Below are 21,438 nucleotides of genomic sequence, written 5' to 3'. Positions count from 1 at the left end.
TTCGTCCATATTAGGAGACGATTTGGAGAAAATTAAATGATTGCAGAAAACGGCGGTCAGATATGGATGATTTATTGTCAATGTACAGTTGCTTGCACAATGAAATTAGGTAGCAAAACCACAAAGTTGTGAAAGTAAAGAAAGCAATATACAAGAAAGAAGAAGAAAAACAATATAAGAATAAAGTTGAATATATCAAATATTCACGTTCAAGCTCATCAGAATTGTCCAAACTGTTTTTGCTTTATGTACTATATTTCCCAGAGAAATATAAAGACAGGAACTGCTGCTCAAGACTTTTGCACGGTACTGTACATGCATTACTAAATGTCTTGATGTATGCTCACACGTCCAGGTCAGGAAATCCCAAATAGTTGATTCTGTCAACTGCTGTGGAACTTTGAAAAAGAAAGTTTACTTCTACGTTTAGAAGATAAATTATTGAAATTTAATAATGATATTCAGCGAGTTTAATTATTTTACAATGTAACACAAGTACATTGTAAGCAACTGTAATTAAAATACCTAAAAATGAACATTAATTAGTTACTCTACTTTTTCAGTGGAAAAGTAATTTAATTACAGTAACGCATTACACCCAACACTGGCCTCAACACTGCTAAAGAACAAAATGCCCCTAAACTCAACATTCCACTAAAGTGCAGAGCTTGAGGTATTTGATGCATTTCTTGCAATACTAAACCAGACAATCAAAAATGAAAAGTGAACAAAGAGAATAAAAAGATAATATGCTTTAGAAACAGATGAGATTAGGGAGTGTACACAGGGAGTGTACTTTTGAGTGTCTTCTGTGTTAACCAATCAAATTCCTTTCATGATCTAACCCAACACGCTCAGTTCACCAACTTAACTTACTGAAAACCCCCAAGAAGGAGCAGTGTCAAGATGGTGCTGTTATGGATGATGTTGGTTCTTCTTCATCAAGGAGGTAAGTGCAAATTTATTCTGTCCATAAATCTGAAACTGGATTATTTTTGTCAAATACATCTGTGAGCATTTATCGATAATATTTTTATAATAATATTTTGAAAACATTTTAACCTAATACAAAATGCTGTTGTGTTTTAACTCAGATGCTCTGGTTCCAGTGAAAATGGTTCAGCTTGGTGAACCAGCAACCTTAAAGTGTGATATATCCAAAGACATCAGCAGTAAAGTATACTGGTACAGGCAGAGTGTTGGGGAAACTCTTAAATTAATTGTGACACTATATCGAGATACAGAACCTGTGTATGCTTCTGCGCTTTTGAAATCAAGATTTTCTGCAAAGAATGCAAATAATTTTAGCAAACTGACTATTCTGGAGACAATCCAAGAGGATGAGGGAATTTATCATTGTGGAATGACAGCATGGAGTAATCTTGAATGGAGTGGAACATATTTGTTAGTTAAAGGTAATAAACAGACCAACTTTTACAAACTTGTATCTTGACATTTTTTTGAAGAATGTGATTGTAATAATAATGTAATAATGTGATTTTATATTATGCAGGAAACACTGAAAGGACATCAAACTATATTGTTGTACAGCAGCCAATAGATTCAAAATCACTGCGTCCAGTTATCTTTGCTGCGATGAAAATTGATATTTGCACAACAAAGGTTGTGAATGCAGCAGAGGAGCAGCAGATCTACACAGCTGTGAAGGCTTTTGGGCTGGATTAGAGCTACTTACTGTTGCTTGGTATGAAACAATCTACAGTAGAGGATTTTTTCATCTTATAGATAATATGCTTTTATGTGTTAAAGTTCTGTTGTAGTTCTGTACATATACATTTGCACACACACCTAATGTGTATGTCTGTTGCTTTTTTCTGTCTTATTTACATTATTATTATTATTATTATTATTATTATTATTATGTGCTGCCTCTAATGAAGCCCAAGTAAAAGAAAAAAATCCTCCAAACAAATTAAAGTAATCATGTTAAAAATTGCTTTCTTTCCTCACATTTCCCATTACCAAGTGTTTTCCTTAACATTTCAGCAAAATAGTGCAAGGTTGTTTTAAAGTATTAATTTAAGTAATATACCATTTTCAGGGTGATATCAACTCACATTGAAAATGTTTACCCAGTAAACACCCCACAGATTTGACTGAAGGGTAATTTCATCTCAGACCAGCACATTTTTAGACTGTCTCTGATAGTGTAGCACATAGGTGTCAAACTCTGGCCCGCGGGCCAAATTTGGCCCGCAGCCTAATTACATTTGGCCCGCGAAGCCAAATTACTATTAGAGCTGGCCTACTGGCATTATACAGCTAATATATATATTGTTTAGTATTAAGCTTTGCTTGTTCCATATTCAGTTTTTCAGCAAAACTTGTTTGAGTCCATAAGAAAAGATTCATTCTTAAATCTGGAGGAAGAATTTTTTTTTCAATAAATATTAATGTTAGCCCGCGACTTTGTTCCAGTTTTGAATTTTGGCCCACTGTGTATTTGAGTTTGACAGCCCTGCTGTAGCAGATAGTCTGATAGTCTCTGCATAAACGTTTTTGAAGTTTGTACACATAGCGTTCGGTGTTGTGTTAGAACCAAGAGCAGCATAAAGAGAACATATGTGAAAACCTTGTATTTACTCTGAATCTGAATATTATGTAGAAAAGGTATTTAAATATATTTATTCTTACAAGGTTAAAAAAAACAACAACATTAAAATCCCTGCATAGAGACTATAAAAATATAAAACTATGCTTGAAATCACAGAATTTCATCATGAAGTCTGTGATGAATAAATTCTTTATGTACTGTAATCAGTGTTTATGTTCAAGCTGGAGAAGGTTTGGGCGTCTCTGTTTAGGCTGCTGCCCCAGCGACCCGGACCCAGATAAGTAGAAGAAGATGGATGGATAAAAATTGTTGGAAGTAAATTTGATTGTGTTACACTGCATATCCTTGCAAGATGCTAAAACTTGACCCTTCCCTCTTTAACGTTATACGACACCTGTAAAATCGACAGTTTTCCTTGTCTGTTGATTAAAAAGGTGAACAAACCACCGTTTGGCTTAACATATTGATCCTCCATCACATCAGCGTTCTGAATGCTTTTATTGTGAAAGATTGCTGATCATTAGTGGTGCTGGCAACGCCGCCTGTTGGCCGATTGTGCTTCCTGTGATGTTCAGTTAGTTGCCTGGAGTTTCAGCGAGACTACCTGCTGATCATGTTTACTTCTCTGTTAATTAAAATTCTCTTCAAAATTTCTCACTCTTTTATTTCCATGCGGAATGGAAGAAGACTAAATCTCTTTTATAAATAACAAGAATTAAATGATGTGACAGAGCTTGAAACAGAAGCTCTGAGTTAGCAGAGAAAGTTGATAACATAATCAACCATTATCTGTGACCAGAACAGCAACAACAACCTCCATCTAAGCTGTGCAAGACAACACGAGCAGCTGAAATGCAGGTGCCTCTACGTGACACCACAGGAAATGAAGAGAAAACAAACAAAGAAAAGTACAGAGAAAAAAAACAGACCAAAGCTGACAGAGGAAGCAGAAAGGCACATATGAAATAACCAAAAAACTGTAAAACTGTAGTCTGTAAAGTGAAGAAGTAGTATGTAAGTTTCCAACCACTGTGACACTTCGGGCTGTGAACACATTAAGCTGATCTAACTCATATAACCTTTGAAAGCCTGAACCTACCATGTGAAGACCTCTATTCACTGAAATCAATACAGCAGTAATCAGTACAGATAAACAAAGATTAAAATATGAAATTAAAAATATATTAATTCCGACTCAGCATTAGATGCTTTGGAAAGACTGTAGTCACATGTCTCTTCCTCTTTATTTCTGACACTGTCATAGGGCCTGGCAGGGACTCTGGCCTATCTCTGAAAGAGACAGAAAACCATTCACACTCAGATTCACACCTATTCGATTAGAAATATCAATTCACTTCTCCCCACTAACTGCATGTCTTTGGACTGTGGGAGGAAGCTGAAGTACCCGGAGAGCAGCCACGCAAACATGGGGATAACATGCAAATTCAGCACAATTTGTTCCTGTGAGGTGACAGTGTTAATGACTACGCTACTCTGCTCCCTGTATGTGCTGTGTGAGCTGCATTTATTTATTTTCATTCTCATTCCTTTCTATTCTTACTCTATTTCTATTCAAGTACTGTTGGGATTATTCTTAGTTTATCTTATTTCTGTATACATGTATATTTGATTTTTTTTTTTTTTTTTACAGTTTTCACCTTTGATCCAGGAGGACGATATTTTGTCCCACTGTATACTTGATGGGTTGACAATAAAACTCGATTTTCACAGCACTTTACTTGTTGTGTTAGGGTTAGGTCTCATTCCAAAATGAATTAAATTCATTTTTCACCTCAAAATTCTGCACACAACACCCCATAATGACAAAATGAAAAAAAAGTTTGCTTGAATTTTTTGCAAATTTATTAAAAATAAAATACAGAAATATAACATGTATGAGGAGTAGTATGTAGTAGTAAAGACTGGTGTTCAAAATTTGCTGCATAATCTATCATATACATTCATAACAATAAAGACAGAGATTGGTGCAAAAGTACAATAACAATAAACACAAACATATAGGTAATAGTGCTATTCACTTTGAGATGTGCAAACACACAGTGTTGTTTTATGAGAACAGACAGGTAGACTTTTGTAATTTGGATAGACTTTATTCATCAAAGGAGATGTAACACAGAATATAGCATAGAATAACTAAATGCATTAACAATATGATACAATGTTTTTTATGACCAAATTCATTCAAATCAATTCAATTTTAATTGAAAATTCATATTTTTGGTGCTAAATAAAAAAAACAACAGCTGATTCAAGGCGTTTTGCGAGAGTTGTTATTTTGTATGTTACAGTTAGTCAATCCTACTGTTAGTCTCACAGCTACAGTGAGTAAACAAAAACCAGTCCACCAGATGTATTATGCTATGACATGGGCCTTTTATATGTTTTCATTAATGAAGCCAATATGAGTATAAAAAGGAATAATTTCATAATCAGTTTCATTAATTCAATACAACAGCCCTTGGATTAAAATTTGTTGTCTACAATGTTTTCTTTGATATTCTGGTTCCAAAAATCATGGATGTTCTAAATTTAAGAAAGCAAAGCAAGAAAAACCTTTAGTGTCAGGATAAAATAAGAACTGCGATCACAATCACACAGAGAGCCAGCAGCATGCCGAGCACAATGACAACTGGGTCCCACTTTTGTCCTAAAATCAGAAAACAAAACACACAAAATTCTTTCATTCTCATTTATAATTTGTAAATGGAAAATATTATCAAATGTCATAAAAGAAACACTGAATAGTTTTTACCATTAGTGGATTTCACTTACTAATAACATTTTAAGTCAGTCTCTGTGAGCCATGAAATGCTTTATGATAAATGTGGAAAGCATTAAGAAATTAATTCTGGGCTTTTTTTAGGTTTAGAGGTTTAAGAGTTTTATGCCATTTAAGTCCACAAGTCCACAGGTAACAGTAGCAAATCAAATATTACATTTACATTAATGCATAATATAAGAATTACAGATATTTTTTAAAGTCCTATCAAATGATGATTGATTCAATGAAGTGAATTAGCATGTAGGAAAAAATCAGCAAAAGATTTTAGCCAATTAGAAGTGTGACCATTTAAGATCTCTATATAATTAAGCAAAGTAATTTTAAAAAATATACATACCTATCTCAACCACAGTTCCTCTACCAAACAGGATCTGTCCACATGTCACCACGGCACAGTAGTACGTCCCAGCATCAGATGAGTTTGTTACAGTTTTGGACAGACTGTAGTCACATCTCCCGTCCTCTTTATTTCTGAGACTGCCGTGGTAAATGACGCCTGGATGGACGTCTGATCCACCTTTAAACCAGTGCACTTTGTCTTCATCTGGACACTGATCTGTGTCATTCTTGTTCTCAGAGAGGAGCGAACACTGCAGAGTCATCGTATCTCCCAAATGTACTGACTCCACGTCTGAAGTTTGTTTCACGGTGACAGATTTCTGCAGCGTTTTTGTATCTGTGTGAATCATAAAAAGACACAAAATAGCATTAACTGTAATTATTTGGGTTTAGAAGCAGATATGACAAAAACAGTCAAATTAAAATACGTTACCATCCACGACCAAAAGCGTGCTATTAAAAAATTCCATTATGTATCCCGTTCCTCCTTGGCATAAGTATGTCGCTTCATCTTCTTTGCTTGCATTTGTTATGGTAAGAGAATACATATCACCCACTTTTGTGGCACTGAATCTTGAGTTGGTAAATTTTCCCTTTAGTGATATTTTGTCAAAACTTCCTGAGGCAATTGTTTCAATCATGTTTCCAACATTCAGCTTATACCAGTAAGACAACCCAACATCATCGTCAGGGATTTTACATGTCAGAGTCACATTATCTCCAAGTTTAGTCACAGTTATAGAGCTCTGGAAGGGACCCTCATCTCCTTCGGTCAAAGCTAAAAACAAAACAAAACAAAATACCGTATCAGTTAGATTTGAACATGACAGGACAAAGCACCTTCAATTTAACAAATATTACTCAACCCTATATCACAGTGTCACATGTTTCAGTGAAGTCAACTTACACAATGTACTTAGAAGAATCAAAGAAACCAGCCTTCTGATCATTGTGGTACCTCAGCCTTCTCTTGCACAACTGATGTCTTCCAACTCAAAGGAAGACTTGGTCACAAGATGATCAGGGGGTACAAAGTGGAAATTACAGTCATTGGCTGAAACACAGAAAATCCACTTCCTGTAAAATTTTACAAACCATTTTAGTGAAACTTAGCTGTACAGTTTGTTTTCACTGATTATTCTCCAGCATAATCTGTATTTGAAAACCTAAATTGTACATAGATATAGGTTAAAAATATATAAAGCAATAGCTACTAATTCCTACAGTTATAGATTTGGCATTGAGGATTGTAATTACTCCAAAAATTGTAACGCAATGCATGATTTCATGATAGTCTATTCTCCACTAAATCTCTTGATTTCTTCCTCTCTTAAAAATCACAAAAGTGATCTGAATACTTTGATTTTGGTAGTGATAAAGAAAACCCTTGTATTCATAGTCTGTTTTTAAAGACCGTCTTCTCATCAAATTCAGTATTTGAAAATGACAGTTGGGCAAGAAGTTTTATCAATTCTTTGATCAGAGGTTTTAAAGGCTGAAATCAATCCAAGACCCTCAAAACATCAATGACAAACAACTGACAATGTTTTTGTTTTTTTCATCTAACATTACATTGCAGACAGGTACGTGCATTAGAAGAAGCCTTAGCTTATTGAGCAATTCTCAATAAGAGCCACACAAGTGGTCTCTTTTAAACTCATCAACCACAACATTAAAGCCACTGACACTGAAACCAGGCCATTGTACTAGTGGAAATATTACTGTGATACATACCAGCCAACTAAAAACTGCTATAGCCCGAGCAAACCCCTCATGGCAAAGGCAGTCAACAATTGCAGCAGCCTCACCTAAAAGATACACTAGCCCCAGTTTATTTAGCACTACCACAAAAACTGAAACATCTAGGCCCAGCAAGGTGACAAATGCTCTGTTGCCACCTGCTGGTAAGTTTTTCATTCTTTTAATGTTATTCCACAGTGATTCTTGAAGAAGACAATTACAAAATATATTGCCTAAATGAAAAATTATGCTTTCATGTAAATGTCTCTGCTTTGTAAAAATATTAGATTATGAAAATAAAAAAATATGCATTTGTTAATCTGTCAGTTAAACCAGTAAATGATTAATAAATAAAGACCACCGCTGCTGCTGCTTTTGTTTTCTTTCTATGCAGAATGTAAATGCATTTTTACACTACATTTAAAAAAGTAATTATAAAGATGACTTAACACTCTGCAGTTACATTGTGTTTGTCATTGTACAATTGTCCTGTATTTGTAAATGCCACCATACCATACCTAATCGTAAGATTCGTAAAGCCCACTTGTGTGGGCAGAAGGAACCAAACAGATGTGATATACCACCAGGCCCCAGGCCCCTAAAACTATTTTGGTCACTAATTTTTAATCCTATTTTTACTGACATGTGTGGACAATATATGACTTCAGACTTTAAATCTTAAATCAGTTCCCTGAGGTAACCATCTTATCAATACGATACCATCTCATCCTCCTGATTGGTGAAGAATTTTTCTCCAGGCAGAGAAGCTTTGTTTACAAGTGGTGGATGTCACCATCCTGAGACATTTGACCCAGTGTTTTGAATTTTCTCGTGTTTTGATGTCATTATGTTTCATGTTTAAGTCCTCTTTGGTAGTCTTACGTTGATTTTCTAGTGCCTAGTTTGTTTCTGTTTAGATTTTTATTATTTAGTATTCCCCCCTTGTGTCTTTGCCCTCTATGTCTCCCTCTGTGTGGCTGTGATTGTCTTTGTTGTGAGTTCTTGAGACTTGCTTCCCTCGTGTTTCATTCTGTTCCCTGTCATGTTATCCATATTTCCTCAGTCATGTCTCCGTGTGTCTGTCTGCGCCTCTGTGTGTGCATTCCCGTTACTCCCTGTTTTACTTTTTCTTTTTTTACATTACGTCATATCTCTCTCTGGGATGAGTGCCGGTTTGCCTCCTGAGATGAGTAGGCACCCTGAGAGCAGGCGGCGCCGGTTCAAATCATGCCTATGGCCATTGCCGCATGTCTTCCCCGCTCTCTCTCCCTCTGCTTCCTTTCAAATAAAGCCGTCTTCAGCAGACAGTTCAGCTTCTTCACCTCTTTTCAGCAGATAGTTCCTTCTTCTGCTGTTTTCAGCAACACTTCCACTACATTTCTGCTACATGGCATTCACACACCATTTTCGCAGGAAATAAAACTTTTTCTAGTACACATCTATAGTTTGTTTTCATTGCATGTGTGGATTGGATGGGTTGTTAATGAGATCTGGTGGAAATTCTATATCAGTAGTACCTTTAGAAATGTGATTACTTAGAAAATTAAAACTTATACACTCCCAGTCAAAAGTTTGGACACACCTTCTCACCTTCTGTACTCTAATTCTCACAAGACAAAATAGAATGGAATAGAATAGCCATTTATTGTCATTGTACATGTACAATGAAATTGTGGGTGCTCCATACCAGCTGTCCCAGAATAAAGTCTAAATAGTAGACAACAGGAATAAATAGCAAACAGGAGAAATATATACAATCAAAAGGAATATATGCAAAATACCATTAAAACACAAAGGCACACATTAGATTAGTTACAAAGTTACAAGTTAAAAAGTGCTTGGAAGTAGTGCAAAGAAAAGATACAGTCTGAACAGTCAGTTTGGTTTGCTATGTAATTTTCATATGTAATTTGCACCACAAATTACACATTAGTTCTGGTTTTGAAGAAAATAAATCATGCTGTGCGAGTCAAATCTGCTCTTCAACACAACTGAAGAACAAAATGTTACGGTCCCTCAACTTAACATTTCCCTGAACTGCAGAACTTGTGGTGTTTTAGGCAGTTTTTGCAGTACATATTAAACCATAGAGAGTCAAAAAAAGGAAGTGAACAAACATTGTAACAGGAGATGAAAAAAGATCATAAAAGATCAAGATGAAATTGGTGTCACAGGAAGTGTTTTCTGTGTTAACCAATCGGACGCATTTTATGGTCTAACCCAGTGTGCTCATTTCCCCTTCTTAACTTACTGAAAAACCCTAAGGTGCATTTTCAAGATGGTCATCTTATGGATTACATTGCTTTTTCTTCATCGAGGAAGTAAGGGGGATTTGTTTTATCTGACCATCTGACCAAACTGAATGTGTTATATATGTTTAATAGATTCATATAAATTGTGTAGACATAGAGATAATAACATGAAAACTAAATGTTTTTACTTCATGAAAAAAACTCTGTTTTTTTTTACCGCAGATTCTCTGGTTCCAGTGAAAACAGTTCATGTTGGTGAAACAGCAACATTAACATGTGTTTTACCAAATGAAGAGCTCGGCAGCAGAAAGGTTCAGTGGTACAAGCAGAGAGTCGGAGATACTCTTAAATTATTAGTGTCACTTCCTGGAAAACCTTCAGAGTCTCTTCAGTCAAGATTTTCTGCACATAACAGTAAAGATTTCAGCAACCTGACCATTTGGAATGTCGCCCAAGAGGATGAGGGGATGTATCACTGTGGAATAGACACCTGGACTAAACTTGAATGGAGTGGGACATATTTGTTAGTAAAAGGTAATGAACTGACCAACTTTTACAAACTTTTAAATGCCTCTGAGAATGTGGTGAATAATTTACTTGTATTACACAGGAAACACTGAAAGGACATCAAACTATGTTGTTGTACAGCAGCCGACAGAATCAAATCCACTCCGTCCAGGAGACACAGCAACTCTTCAGTGTTCAGTTCTGACAAATTCTGAGAAAAACACATGTTCAGGACATCATAATGTTTTCTGGTTCAGAGATGGATCTAATAAATCTCTTCCAAACATAATCTACACTCATGGAAACAGAACTGATCAATGTGAGAAAAGATCTGACCCTCAGGATGGATGTGTTTATCGCTTCTCTAAGACCGTCAGCTCCTCTGATGCTGGGACTTACTACTGTGCGGTGGCCACATGTGGGGAGATATTATTGGGAACTGGAGCTAAACTGGATGTTCAAGGTAACTGTGCCTGATTTTTAAATCAAGATATATAATATACATAAATCAGATAATATTTATATTTAAGTACCAGTAATTAATCCAATTTTTTATTTCATAACTGTAATCTTACTATTAGGCAACTCTAATTTTGTTTTCTCACTTTTACTATTGTTGCAGAACGCAGTGCGTCATCACAGACAGCCAGTACAGTTGTTTTTGTGTTTTGTGCTGTCATGGGTATAAATCTCATTGTTACTGCTGTCCTCATTTACTTAACCAAAAAAGCCAACAGCAGTGATCACAAAGGTAATTGAAGTTACTCACAGTTCACTATAAACAAAATAAAAGATTCTTAAATTGATATTAACTTGTTGTCTTTCTGTACTACGATCAAGCTCCTGTCCTGCAGAAAAACCTTAGTGATCAGAAAAGACAACAGGTGAAGTATTAAATACTAGGATTGTTCTCACAAATATGAAAATTAAAAATAAATATTAAAGGTTAATAAGCGTTTTTACATTTTTGAATATGTTCCATTTACATTTCCCAGATTAAGGACACACAGATGTTTTCTGCTGTTGTCTTTGCCGTGATGGAAGCTGATATTTGCAACAAAAAGGATGCAAAGGGAGCAGGGAAGCAGCAGATCTACACAGCCGTCAAAGCTTTTGGGCTGGATTAGATCTACTTACTGTTGCTTGGTATGAAACAATCTACAGTAGAGGATTTTTTTATCTACTTATGGCGCGTTGCTTATAATATGCTTTCATATGTTGAAATTTTGCATACACATCTAAGCTGCAAGATTCCTAGTGTCCTAGTGTATCAAGAATTTCAGTTGCTTTTCTGTCTTATTTACAATCGTATGTGCTGTCTTTCATGAAGCCCAAATAAATAAATAAATCTTCTAAACACATCAAAGCAATTATGTTAAAAATTGACATAATTTCCATGGGTGTGATTAAATGGGCACCAACATCCTTCCCCTGCCTTCTTACCTCACATTTCCCATTACTAAGTGTTTTATTTTCATTTTAATTAACATTTTTGTAAATTACTGAAAGGTTGTTGTAAAGTATTAATGTAAATATCATTACATTTTTAGGGTGATATTCATAACCGAGGAAAATTTAGCCAGGAGCCTAAAGTATTCTCATTCTGATTCTCCCCACAAATTTGACTGAAAGGTCATTTAATCTCAGATCAGCTCTTTTATTTTTAACCTTTTCTGCTTGACTATCTCTGATTTGCATAACAATGTTTCATCTTTTGGCACAAAACAATTGATGTGAAATTTATGAAATAAAACACCTGTGTTGTAAACAAAAATCTGTTAAAACTTCAATGGATACAGAATTTAAATATTACGTAGAAAAGGTATTTTGAGACTGAAACACATTTAGTCTTCCACTGTTGAAAAAACAACAACATTAAAATATCTGCATAGAGACTGTAATAATATAAAACTATTAATGAAATGGTAAAGTTTTGTCATGGTGTCTGTGTTAAAGACAATCTTTATGTACTGTAATCAGTGTTTATGTGGAAATAAAAATTGCTGGAAGAAAATCTGATTGTGTTACACTGCATATCCTTGATAGATGAGAGACCAGCATTTGCCTTTTTCTTTGCATGCTAAACTTTTTAACCAAACTTGACTCTTCCCTTTTTAACTTCATCCAACACTGCTCTGAGTTCTAACAGTTGGTTTTTTGTCTTTTAATTAAAAGGTTACAAAGCCCTGCTTGGCTTAACATATGCACTGCATAGTTCTTCTAATATATTCTAAATAATAATAATAACAATAAAGACAGACACTGATGCTTCTCGCACCTCTGTCTATGCCTGTGTTAATTGTATGTTGTAATAATTATATATACAGCATTCAAGAAGTTTTCACAGGGTATCACTTGTTACACATTTGTTACACTGTCATGTTAACATAGTCTGTCTAATATATTATATACAATAATGATAGACACTGGTGCAAAAGCACAATAACAAAAAATACAAATCTAAAGGTAACAGTAATGTCTGATAATAGACTTTTATACTTCAGGTAGAGTTTTCAGGCATATACATATTTTTATGGCACAAAATATAACATACAACAACAACAAAAAGATACGGTGACAATATGACACGATGGTTATATGAAAAAAAAAAATATTATAGTCAACTTGTCAATTTGTATGTTTCAGACAGTCATATATCCTTCTGTCGGTCTCGCAGCTACAGCTTGTGAGCTCTGCAAAAAATGAGTCATCCAGAGCATGTATTGTGCTCAGACGTGGATTTTCCATCAATGAAAAAGTCAATATTAGTATGAAGGGGAATAATTTCACAATGACTATTATAAATTCAGTAAAACAGTCCTTGATTGGTCTTTACAAGGTATTCTTTGATATTCAGGTGTCCAAACTCCTGGATGCTCTAAAGCTAAGAAAACAAAAAAGCAAGAAAAATCTTCAGTGTCTGCATAAAATAAGATAAATAACAACAATAATAATAATAATTTTAAAGTGGTTTTTATCCCTCTTTTGTCCTCAGGTGTTTTTTGTTTACCTGTTTACAAGATTTAAAAGCATGAAATTAGTCTGACACTAATTTCAGAATTGACAGTTTTGTTTTTTGTTTTTGTTTTCATCTGACATGATATTGTTAAGTACATGGATTAGAAGAAGCCTTAGCTTACTAAGCAATTTCCTGAGAGGTGAAAAATGATGAAAGGAAACAGTAAAGGATCCTGCCACACAAGTGGTGTCCTCTTTTACGCTCAATAACTGTAACATTAAAACCACTGACACTGAAACCAGGTCCTGGCATTTGTGTAAATATTACAGTGATACGTATCAGCAAACTAAACACTTTTGAAGCACAAGCAAACCTCTCATGGCAAAGTCAGTCACCAATTTCAGCAGCCTCACCTAGAAGAACAAAACCCGTCTCCACAAAAGCTGCAGACAGCTCAGATAGAGTACGACATTTTGCCCAGCCTTCAGACTCAAGCGTTCACAGGATGCACTGGAACAAGCCACAAATAAACCATAATAAACCAGGACCAAGGAGGAGATGGCTGAAAGACAGGGACATCTGGTTGCCTCCATTCAATTCAACACAATTCAGATTTGTTAACATAGTGTCAAACCACAACAACAGTTGCCTAAATGCACTTTATATTTAATGTAAAGACCCTATGATAATACAAAGAGAACAGAGAGCATCATATGTCATATGTCTGATCCAGCCCTAATTATATCCTTTATTTAAAAAAAGAAAGTTTTAAGTCTAATCTTGAAAGTAGAGATAGTGTCTGTCTCCTGAATCCAAACTGGAAGCTGGTTCCACAGAAGAGGGGCCTGAAAACTGAAGGCTCTCCCTCCCATTCTACTTTTAAATACTCTAGGAACAACAAGTAGGCCTGCAGAGCGGGAGCGAAGTGCTCTAATAGGGTGATATGGTACTACAAGGTCACTGAAGGGGCCTGATTATTCATGAGCTTGTATGTGAGGAGCAGGATTTTAAATTTGATTCTGGATTTAACAAGCAGGAAGAGAAGTCAATATAGGAGAAATGTGTTCTCGCTTTCAAGTCCCTGTCAGTAATCTTGCTGCATCATTTTGAATCAACTGAAGATAATTATGAATTACAGTCGTCCAACCTAGAAGTAATCAATGCATGAACTATTTCTTCAGCATCACTGTAAGCAGTGTAGTGGCAGAAAAGGAAAGGATGAATGGATGCACTGATGCACCCAGATAATTTGAACAATAATATAACAGCCTTATTTACAAGCTAAACCAGTAAGTACTTTTTAGAAAGAGGCAGTAACACGTTTTCTACAGAAACAGAGAAATCTTGACATGACTGCTGCATGTACATTAACCGTTCATGTATGAAAACAAAAATGTTGCACTTGTTAGGAGCACATCAAAAAGCTAAGAATGGCCAGTATAGTTTAACCGAATCAATGTATCCTTTTTCATTTCACAGTGCAGTGGTATTTGTACGTCAGTGCCTGTGAAAGAACAAGCAAAGCCACATGTGGCAGTTAAACTGTTAGATACAGGCTGCGGCTAGCTACTTCTCTGCAAACCTGTTTACTCCGAACACACAAGTATTATATTATCTACAGGATGTGTAGCCAGTTCAGTGTTAGGACTTTCATTTCGACTTGCTGATTGGCTGCACGCACTACCCACAGCTAGGTCGCGGTTACAAAAAGATCAAATACAATAGTTTAACTCAAAAGACGTGGACAGTCCTCTCTCACGTATGCCTTAACAAATGTGTCACAGCACACATGCAACATGCCACACATAGCACACAAGGACACTTTGTATGCAGCTGTCTGCACCAGTAGCTTTCAGAATATGATATTAAATGGCACCGTAGCCTTCCTCTCTGATAGATTCTCAAACCCATTAATTAGGGCAGGGACAATTCAGTTATGAGTACAAAACAGGAAGCGATGCTTTATATAGATTTAGAGTTTTTGGAAATCCTGATAAGGTTTGCAAACAATAACCCCCGTGCACAGAAACTAAAAGTCAAAAAAAAAAAAAAATTCCTGTGTGGATTCAAACCAGGTAACGACATCACTGCTGAATTTTCCAAACAAAAAGCAAGGAATCAGCCATAAATTACTTTTGTATTAGTTACTTGTTTATGATTTTACCTCATTAACATTAGTCCTGCTTCTACCACAAAAGCTGGTTCTACGATTAAAATGGATAGATAAAAGTAATGATGAATACTCTTATTTGGTGCTGTCTTATGAGCTAAAGTCATTGAACAATATACATCCAATCAAATGTGTCGATCTATCAGTTAAACCAATGAATGAATAATTATCTGTACTGCTTATTCATTCTAAGGTCTGTCAGCAAAATTGTGCCAGTTTAGGGTTTTATTCTAGATGTTTATGTACTTTGTTGCAGCGGTTATCATAATTTATCTTATCTTATATTGGATGGTAATGAAAAAGAAACTTTGTCCTTGGAGCTTTTGCCAGTTGTCCTCTGGGCTGGTTTTGAATGAGGATAAATTTTCATATTTTGGCGCCACTGCTGTTTCTCCCACCTATTTCATGTGTTTCTATAAGTACTATGTAAATGCATTTTTACACTGCAAGATATTGGCCAAGACATGGACACGTTATGTCATAGATTTTCCACTGAAGCAGGAGCCGAACGTAGGAGACACACCTTAGTATTAATCCTGGAAATGCTGCAGATTATCGATAAAGATGTCTGGCATTTCTTCTTGACAAAACTGAGGTAACCAAAGTGGATGGATAGAATTTTATTACTTAAGTAATAAACTTAAGATAATTAAGTGTCTGCTGCTGTTTTCTATGAAATGCTCTACAACTTGCATATTAGTTCTGTCTTTGAAGAAGCTAAACTATTTAGTATTTGTTCATCCTGCTCTTCAGCTCTTCCGAAGAACAACACGACATGGCCTTGCACCAATGAAACATGCAGGTTGCAAATTTTCTCTAAAGTGCAGAGTATAATGTATTTGAGATATTTCTTGCAGCAAGTAGTACGACCAGGAACTGCATTTTACTGTTTCTGTGGTTAACGTCTGAGAGCATGAATTCCTATCAGATAGTCAAATGTGAAAATTGACTAATCTGAAATATTCAGAAAACAAGAAAAAGAGTTTTTTCTAAAACAAAAATTCTAAATATGTTTTAGAACATTCGTGTGGGGAGGTAAGTACACATCCAGTGTGACAGGAAGTGTACTTTTAAGCCTGTTCTATGTTAACCAATCAAATACATGTTATAGTCTAACCCAACATGTACAGTTCTCCTCTTAGACCTGCTGAAACACCACAACAAAGGAGCAGTGTCAAGATGATCATATTGTGGGCGGCATTGCTTTTTCTCCATCAAGGCTGTAAGTGCGTTTTTATTCTGATTATATGTCTGAAATATAATTATTTATGTTGAATAGATTTGTATGTGTATATACAATAACAAGAGTATTTTTCAATTTTACATTTTTTTCCCCTCATGATTTTTTTTCTATGTTTTGTTTTCACTCAGATTCTCTGGTTCCAGTGAAAACCGCTCCTCTTGGTGAAGCAGCAACTTGAACATGTGCTAGAACTACTACAGAGATCAGCAGTCGAGTCCAGTGGTACAAGCAGAGTGTCGGAGATACTCTTAAACTAGTTATTACATTTTATGGAACTACACAACCTGTTTATACTCCAGAGTTTCCTGAATCAAGATTTGAGGCAAAAATTGACAAAAATTTTGTCAACCTGACTATTGTGAAGACAGTCCAAGAAGATGAGGGCTACTATCACTGTGAGCAAGGCAGTCGTGTTAGTAGTGAATGGAGCGGGATGTATTTGTTAGTAAAAGGTATGCAGCTGTTCTACTTTTACAAACATTTTGAACTTCTCTGAGCATCTTTTGAAGAATGTCTTTGTGTTTTGTATCACACAGGAAACACTCAGAGGTCATCAAACTACATCGTTGTCCAAAAGCAGATGGAATCAAATCCAGTCTATTCAGGAGACACAGCGACTCTTCAGTGTTCAGTCTTCTCTGATTCTGAGAACAAGACGTGTCCAGGAGATCAAAATGTTTTCTGGTTCAGAGCGGGATCTCATCCAAACATCATCTACACTGACAGGAAAAGACATGAATATGAGAACAGATCTGACCCTCAGAAAAGATGTGTTAATGGCTCTTCTAAGAACGTCAGCTCCTCTGATGCTGGGACTCACTACTGCGCTGTGGCCGCATGTGGGGAGATAATATCTGGAAATGGAACTAAACTTAATATTCAAGGTACCTGCCCCATTGATTTTTAAATTAATCCATATAATATGTAAATTATATAATATTTAAGTGCCAGTATGTACAGTGACAATTAATTAATACAATTTTTATAACTTTGAGGTAACATCAAACATCTTTTTATTTTAGCAACCCCTAACTTTTTGTTGTTGTAACTTTTAATATTGTTTCAGGAGACACTCCGTCGTCACTGCCAGGAAGTACAGTTATTTTTCTGCTGTGTGTGGGTATAATTCTGATTGTTACAGCTGTCCTCATTTACACATTCAAAAGAAACAACAATGATCATCACAAAGGTAATCAAAGTTACTCACAGTTCGCTGCAGATCAAAAGTTTAAAAAATCTTACATTTGTATTTATTGCCATCTGTCTATTCTGTAATCAAGCACTTGTGCAGCAGAAAAACTTGTGTGGTCAGAAAACACAACAGGTAAAGTACTTAATGACAGCAATATCTCAGAAATATGAATCTTTTATGGTTAAGTTTTGATCTTTCCAATATATTTTTTTCTTTCCCCATTTCCCAGAATAAGGACACATGGATGTTTTCTGCTGTTGTCTTTACCGTGATGGAAGCTGACAGATGTGAAATGAAAGAGTCAAAGGTGGTGGAGAAGCATGAAATCTACAGAGCTGTGAAGGCCTTTGGCCTTGAATAGGTGATCAAAAGCATGACTGCTTATAGTTAATAAGATTTTAGTTTTGTTGTAGTTGTGTATGTAAATTTGTATATCCATGTAGATCAGAGCTGAACTGCAAAATTGCTGTATTTCTGACTGAATATTGCATTTTTTAAATCTTATTTCTTATTTTTATGTCTTGGCTTTAATCTAAGTTCTAAACACATCAAAGTAATTATGTTGAAAATGTTGAAAATGGCCATTACTGAAATCACACAATGGATGTGACCTGATAGATGCCCACAGCGGCCTAAAGCAATGCAGAACAATTTTAAGAGAAGATATTTATTCTTTAGATGCTTAATACATGCATATATTTATAATAATAATATAAAAAGTATTAATAATGATATAATTATAATTATAATAATATAAATACTATGTAAGAAATTGCAAAGTTTTATGACTATAATAATGATGTCTGTGAAAAAGAAATTCCATGTGTCCTGTAATCAGTCTTTATTCAATTTAATTATATTTTATTTATTTTGGGACAAATCACAACAGTCACCTCAAGACACATTTGTCATTAATGCTGAAATTATTCAAATTTATGAACACAAATCTGACTGTCTGGCGCTGTTTATCCTTGTTGCATAATAGAAGAGTGGTTTTATTTTCCTTGCATGATAAAACCTGTTAACCAAACTTGACCCCTTTGTTCTTCAGACATTGTCATCTATCAACAGATCTTCTGGTGCTTTAATTTTAATCTTAAATAAACGTTGCTTGACTCGACATATTGCTTCTCCATCCTATCTGTGTGCATATCTATGTATGTTGTTGCTCATTAGTGGTGACAGAGCTCTCAGCTGATTGTTTAGTTCGTTACCTGCAGCTGATGAAGCTGCTCATCGGGTCCACCAGTCTGTCAAATAAATTCATATTCAGCTAAGACTTCGATCCAGAATGGAATGAGAAACATTCAGTACAATTAAAAACTGAGCAGCTTCTTTTCAGCTCACTTTCAGTCTAAACTTGAATTTAAAATTGTCATGATTTTCAATTTTGTGTGTATGAGATTCACCTGTTTTTCAGAAGAGAAGCATGTGCTTGAGACAGATTAAAGGCAGCCATGAGTTGGTTGAACCACACTGTGTGTTCATGGATATTTCATCTGGGCTAACAGTAATCACTGATTACATCCAGAAATTGAACTTTTTAATCAACCAGCTTCATCCTATAATACCGAGGATTACTCTTGAATGGCCCTCGTCATGAAGGACTTAAGCTCATATCAGGAGCACTCAGAGGAGGTTAGAGTGGACAGATGGCCCATGGCACAGAGAAATTTGAAATTCATATCCATTAAACCTCATCATTGAACAAGCTAACCTGCCTTAAAATGTCATTTATAAATGTAAAAATAAATATTTATCCTTAATGAGCTAATATATAACAAGGTTGCGGTACCATTATAAGTCTAAATAAGCAATTAAAAAAGTATTTTATGCACATTTATGTATATGGTGATTAAGATATGAGCTTATTTCATTTTGTAATTAATTGGTAATTCAGGCAGTTACAAATATTTATTGGCAGATGCAAACATAACCCACCTGAGGTTTGCATAATCAAAAGTTTTTAAGGTTGGTTAAATCAGTACAGTAAAACATACAGTAATATAGTGAATATTATTAGTACTGCATACTAAAGCGTCTTCATTTAAAATAAAATATAAATAAGGTTATCACAAAATCACAGTGAATATTTCACAGAGCTTCACAAACAAGTGTAAACACCATTATCATAATAAATGGAAAATGTCTCTGTTGTTTCTTTAGTTCATTCCTCAGGTTCAACTTTCCAGGATGGAAAAAATAATTCAAGACATTCATAATGTTTTGCATAGTAAAATTTAACTTCCCACCACTTCCAGAACAATTAGAAAATCTGCCTCACACTACAGCTTATGGTGAAATGGCTGCAAACAGCATTTTTGTCATCAGCCTCAACCACACATTTTCTTCATTAAACAACCGATGAGCACACTGTGTATAAAGATTAACGGGTTCTGTTATAAGACGTGTTGAACTTAAAGTCAGACTTTTCAGCGGCTCTTCTTTAACTTGGCTAAATCAACATACTAAATGCATTACATGGTCAGCAGTAATATTAATACAGTAACCTTTAAGCGCCAGACATATTATCTACTGAAGGAATATGTTTTAAATGTGTGACTTCTTAAGCTGCACCTCACTAACACTACTGACTGAAGCCCAGCTGTAAAATTGCAGTAGCACAAACTGTATAAGCCATGTTGTGATAGGAATTTACTTGATAACTGATAACATCAACCACACACTGTCTCTGATATAGGTGCAAGAAAAATCACCGTCTGAACTGTGCAAGACAACACGAGCAGCTATGAAAAGCCTCTATGTGACAGACTGCACCACAGGAAATGAGAAGAAAACACACACACGGAAAAATACAGAGAAAAAAAAAACATAGCAAAGCTGACAAAGGCATCAAAATGACACCTGTGAGGTGACCAACATGTGTAAGCTGAAGAACGACTTTATAGGTTTTCAACACCTGTGATGCTTTTGTTCAGCACTGTGTGACTTTGAAGAAGAAAAAGGAAGAAAGAAAGAAAAACAAACAAACTCAACTTTAGTTTTTTCACCAAACAAGACCTGCCTGAGTTTGCTAAACTTTTGGACAAACTGTACATATTAATCATTTACAGCACGTGTCATTCATTTCAACATTCATGACTTAATTTTAACTTAAGCTTCTTAACTTATAGTGTCTTGGACACCCAGTTATTACAGACACAAGACAAACTGGTTTGGTTTATTAGGATTAATCCAGTGTGTGTTGTGTGTGAGATGGAGTGCTTGGTTAGAAATGTGAATGAAGAAAAATAAATAAATGAATGAATAAAACTGAGTGAATAATAATACAAACAACAGGAATCGATCTATCTACAGTGCTATCTATGTTAAATATATAATACTTAAACAGTTATAGAGCTCTATCCTAGAAAGGCACTCCTAACAGTGCTTATGCATCTAGCCCAGAAAACATGTCACTGTGGGAGGACGCCTGGGCAAATTAGCAGGGTAGGTCAAGCAATTCAGTAAATAAATTAAGTAATTAATTCTGGGATATCAGAATTATTTTCTCTTACGTCTTTTTTTAGGTTTAGAAGTATAAGAATTGTGGACCACTCATAAAGTCCACGGGGAACACTAGCAAATTAAATATTCTATCTACATTGGTGTGTAATTTACAGGACAAATGGGTGGATGGAGGGATGGATACACTGAC

At 35.3% G+C, this 21,438-nt stretch overlaps 2 protein-coding genes and 1 pseudogene across 2 annotated transcripts; 2 read left to right on the top strand and 1 right to left on the bottom strand.

The window, feature by feature from the left end:
• Window positions 1-906: 906 nt before the first annotated feature.
• On the top strand, window positions 907-11,343 carry LOC118455840 (signal-regulatory protein beta-2-like). Its single transcript, XM_087852153.1, has 6 exons — window positions 907-949; window positions 1,095-1,415; window positions 10,320-10,679; window positions 10,839-10,967; window positions 11,057-11,100; window positions 11,212-11,343. Exons 1-6 carry the CDS (start codon window positions 907-909, stop codon window positions 11,341-11,343), a joined length of 1,029 nt encoding a protein of 342 aa, XP_087708279.1.
• Window positions 4,947-6,699, bottom strand: LOC118455841 (M1-specific T cell receptor beta chain-like). Its single transcript, XM_087852166.1, has 4 exons — window positions 6,625-6,699; window positions 6,151-6,495; window positions 5,716-6,054; window positions 4,947-5,243 (listed from the first exon to the last, which is right to left on the bottom strand). The coding sequence occupies exons 1-4, from the start codon at window positions 6,665-6,667 to the stop codon at window positions 5,158-5,160; spliced, it is 813 nt and encodes a 270-aa protein (XP_087708292.1). The 5' UTR covers window positions 6,668-6,699; the 3' UTR covers window positions 4,947-5,157.
• A 5,181-nt stretch (window positions 11,344-16,524) lies between the features above and the next one.
• Window positions 16,525-18,185, top strand: LOC102788313 (signal-regulatory protein beta-2-like; annotated as a pseudogene).
• The last annotated feature ends 3,253 nt before the right edge of the window (window positions 18,186-21,438 follow it).

The sequence above is a fragment of the Neolamprologus brichardi genome, chromosome 2 (genome assembly GCF_056152115.1).
Source record: "Neolamprologus brichardi isolate AB-2024 chromosome 2, ASM5615211v1, whole genome shotgun sequence".
NCBI classification, from domain to species: Eukaryota; Metazoa; Chordata; class Actinopteri; order Cichliformes; family Cichlidae; genus Neolamprologus; species Neolamprologus brichardi.
The sequence above is the reverse complement of the archived record's forward strand: the minus strand, read 5'-3'. Positions and strand labels throughout refer to the sequence as shown.

Bases quoted from the DNA above. Each gene is read 5' to 3' on its own strand.
- LOC118455840 (XM_087852153.1), top strand. From the start codon at position 907: ATGGTGCTGTTATGGATGATGTTGGTTCTTCTTCATCAAGGAG. The intron at 1,416-10,319 runs GTAATAAACAGA...TGTATTACACAG, and splicing joins AACATATTTGTTAGTTAAAG to GAAACACTGAAAGGACATCA. The intron at 10,680-10,838 runs GTAACTGTGCCT...CTATTGTTGCAG, and splicing joins AGCTAAACTGGATGTTCAAG to AACGCAGTGCGTCATCACAG.
- LOC118455841 (XM_087852166.1), bottom strand. From the start codon at position 6,667: ATGATCAGAAGGCTGGTTTCTTTGATTCTTCTAAGTACATTGT. The intron at 6,496-6,624 runs GTAAGTTGACTT...TTTTGTTTTTAG, and splicing joins GATTCTTCTAAGTACATTGT to CTTTGACCGAAGGAGATGAG. The intron at 6,055-6,150 runs GTAACGTATTTT...TGATTCACACAG, and splicing joins CACGCTTTTGGTCGTGGATG to ATACAAAAACGCTGCAGAAA.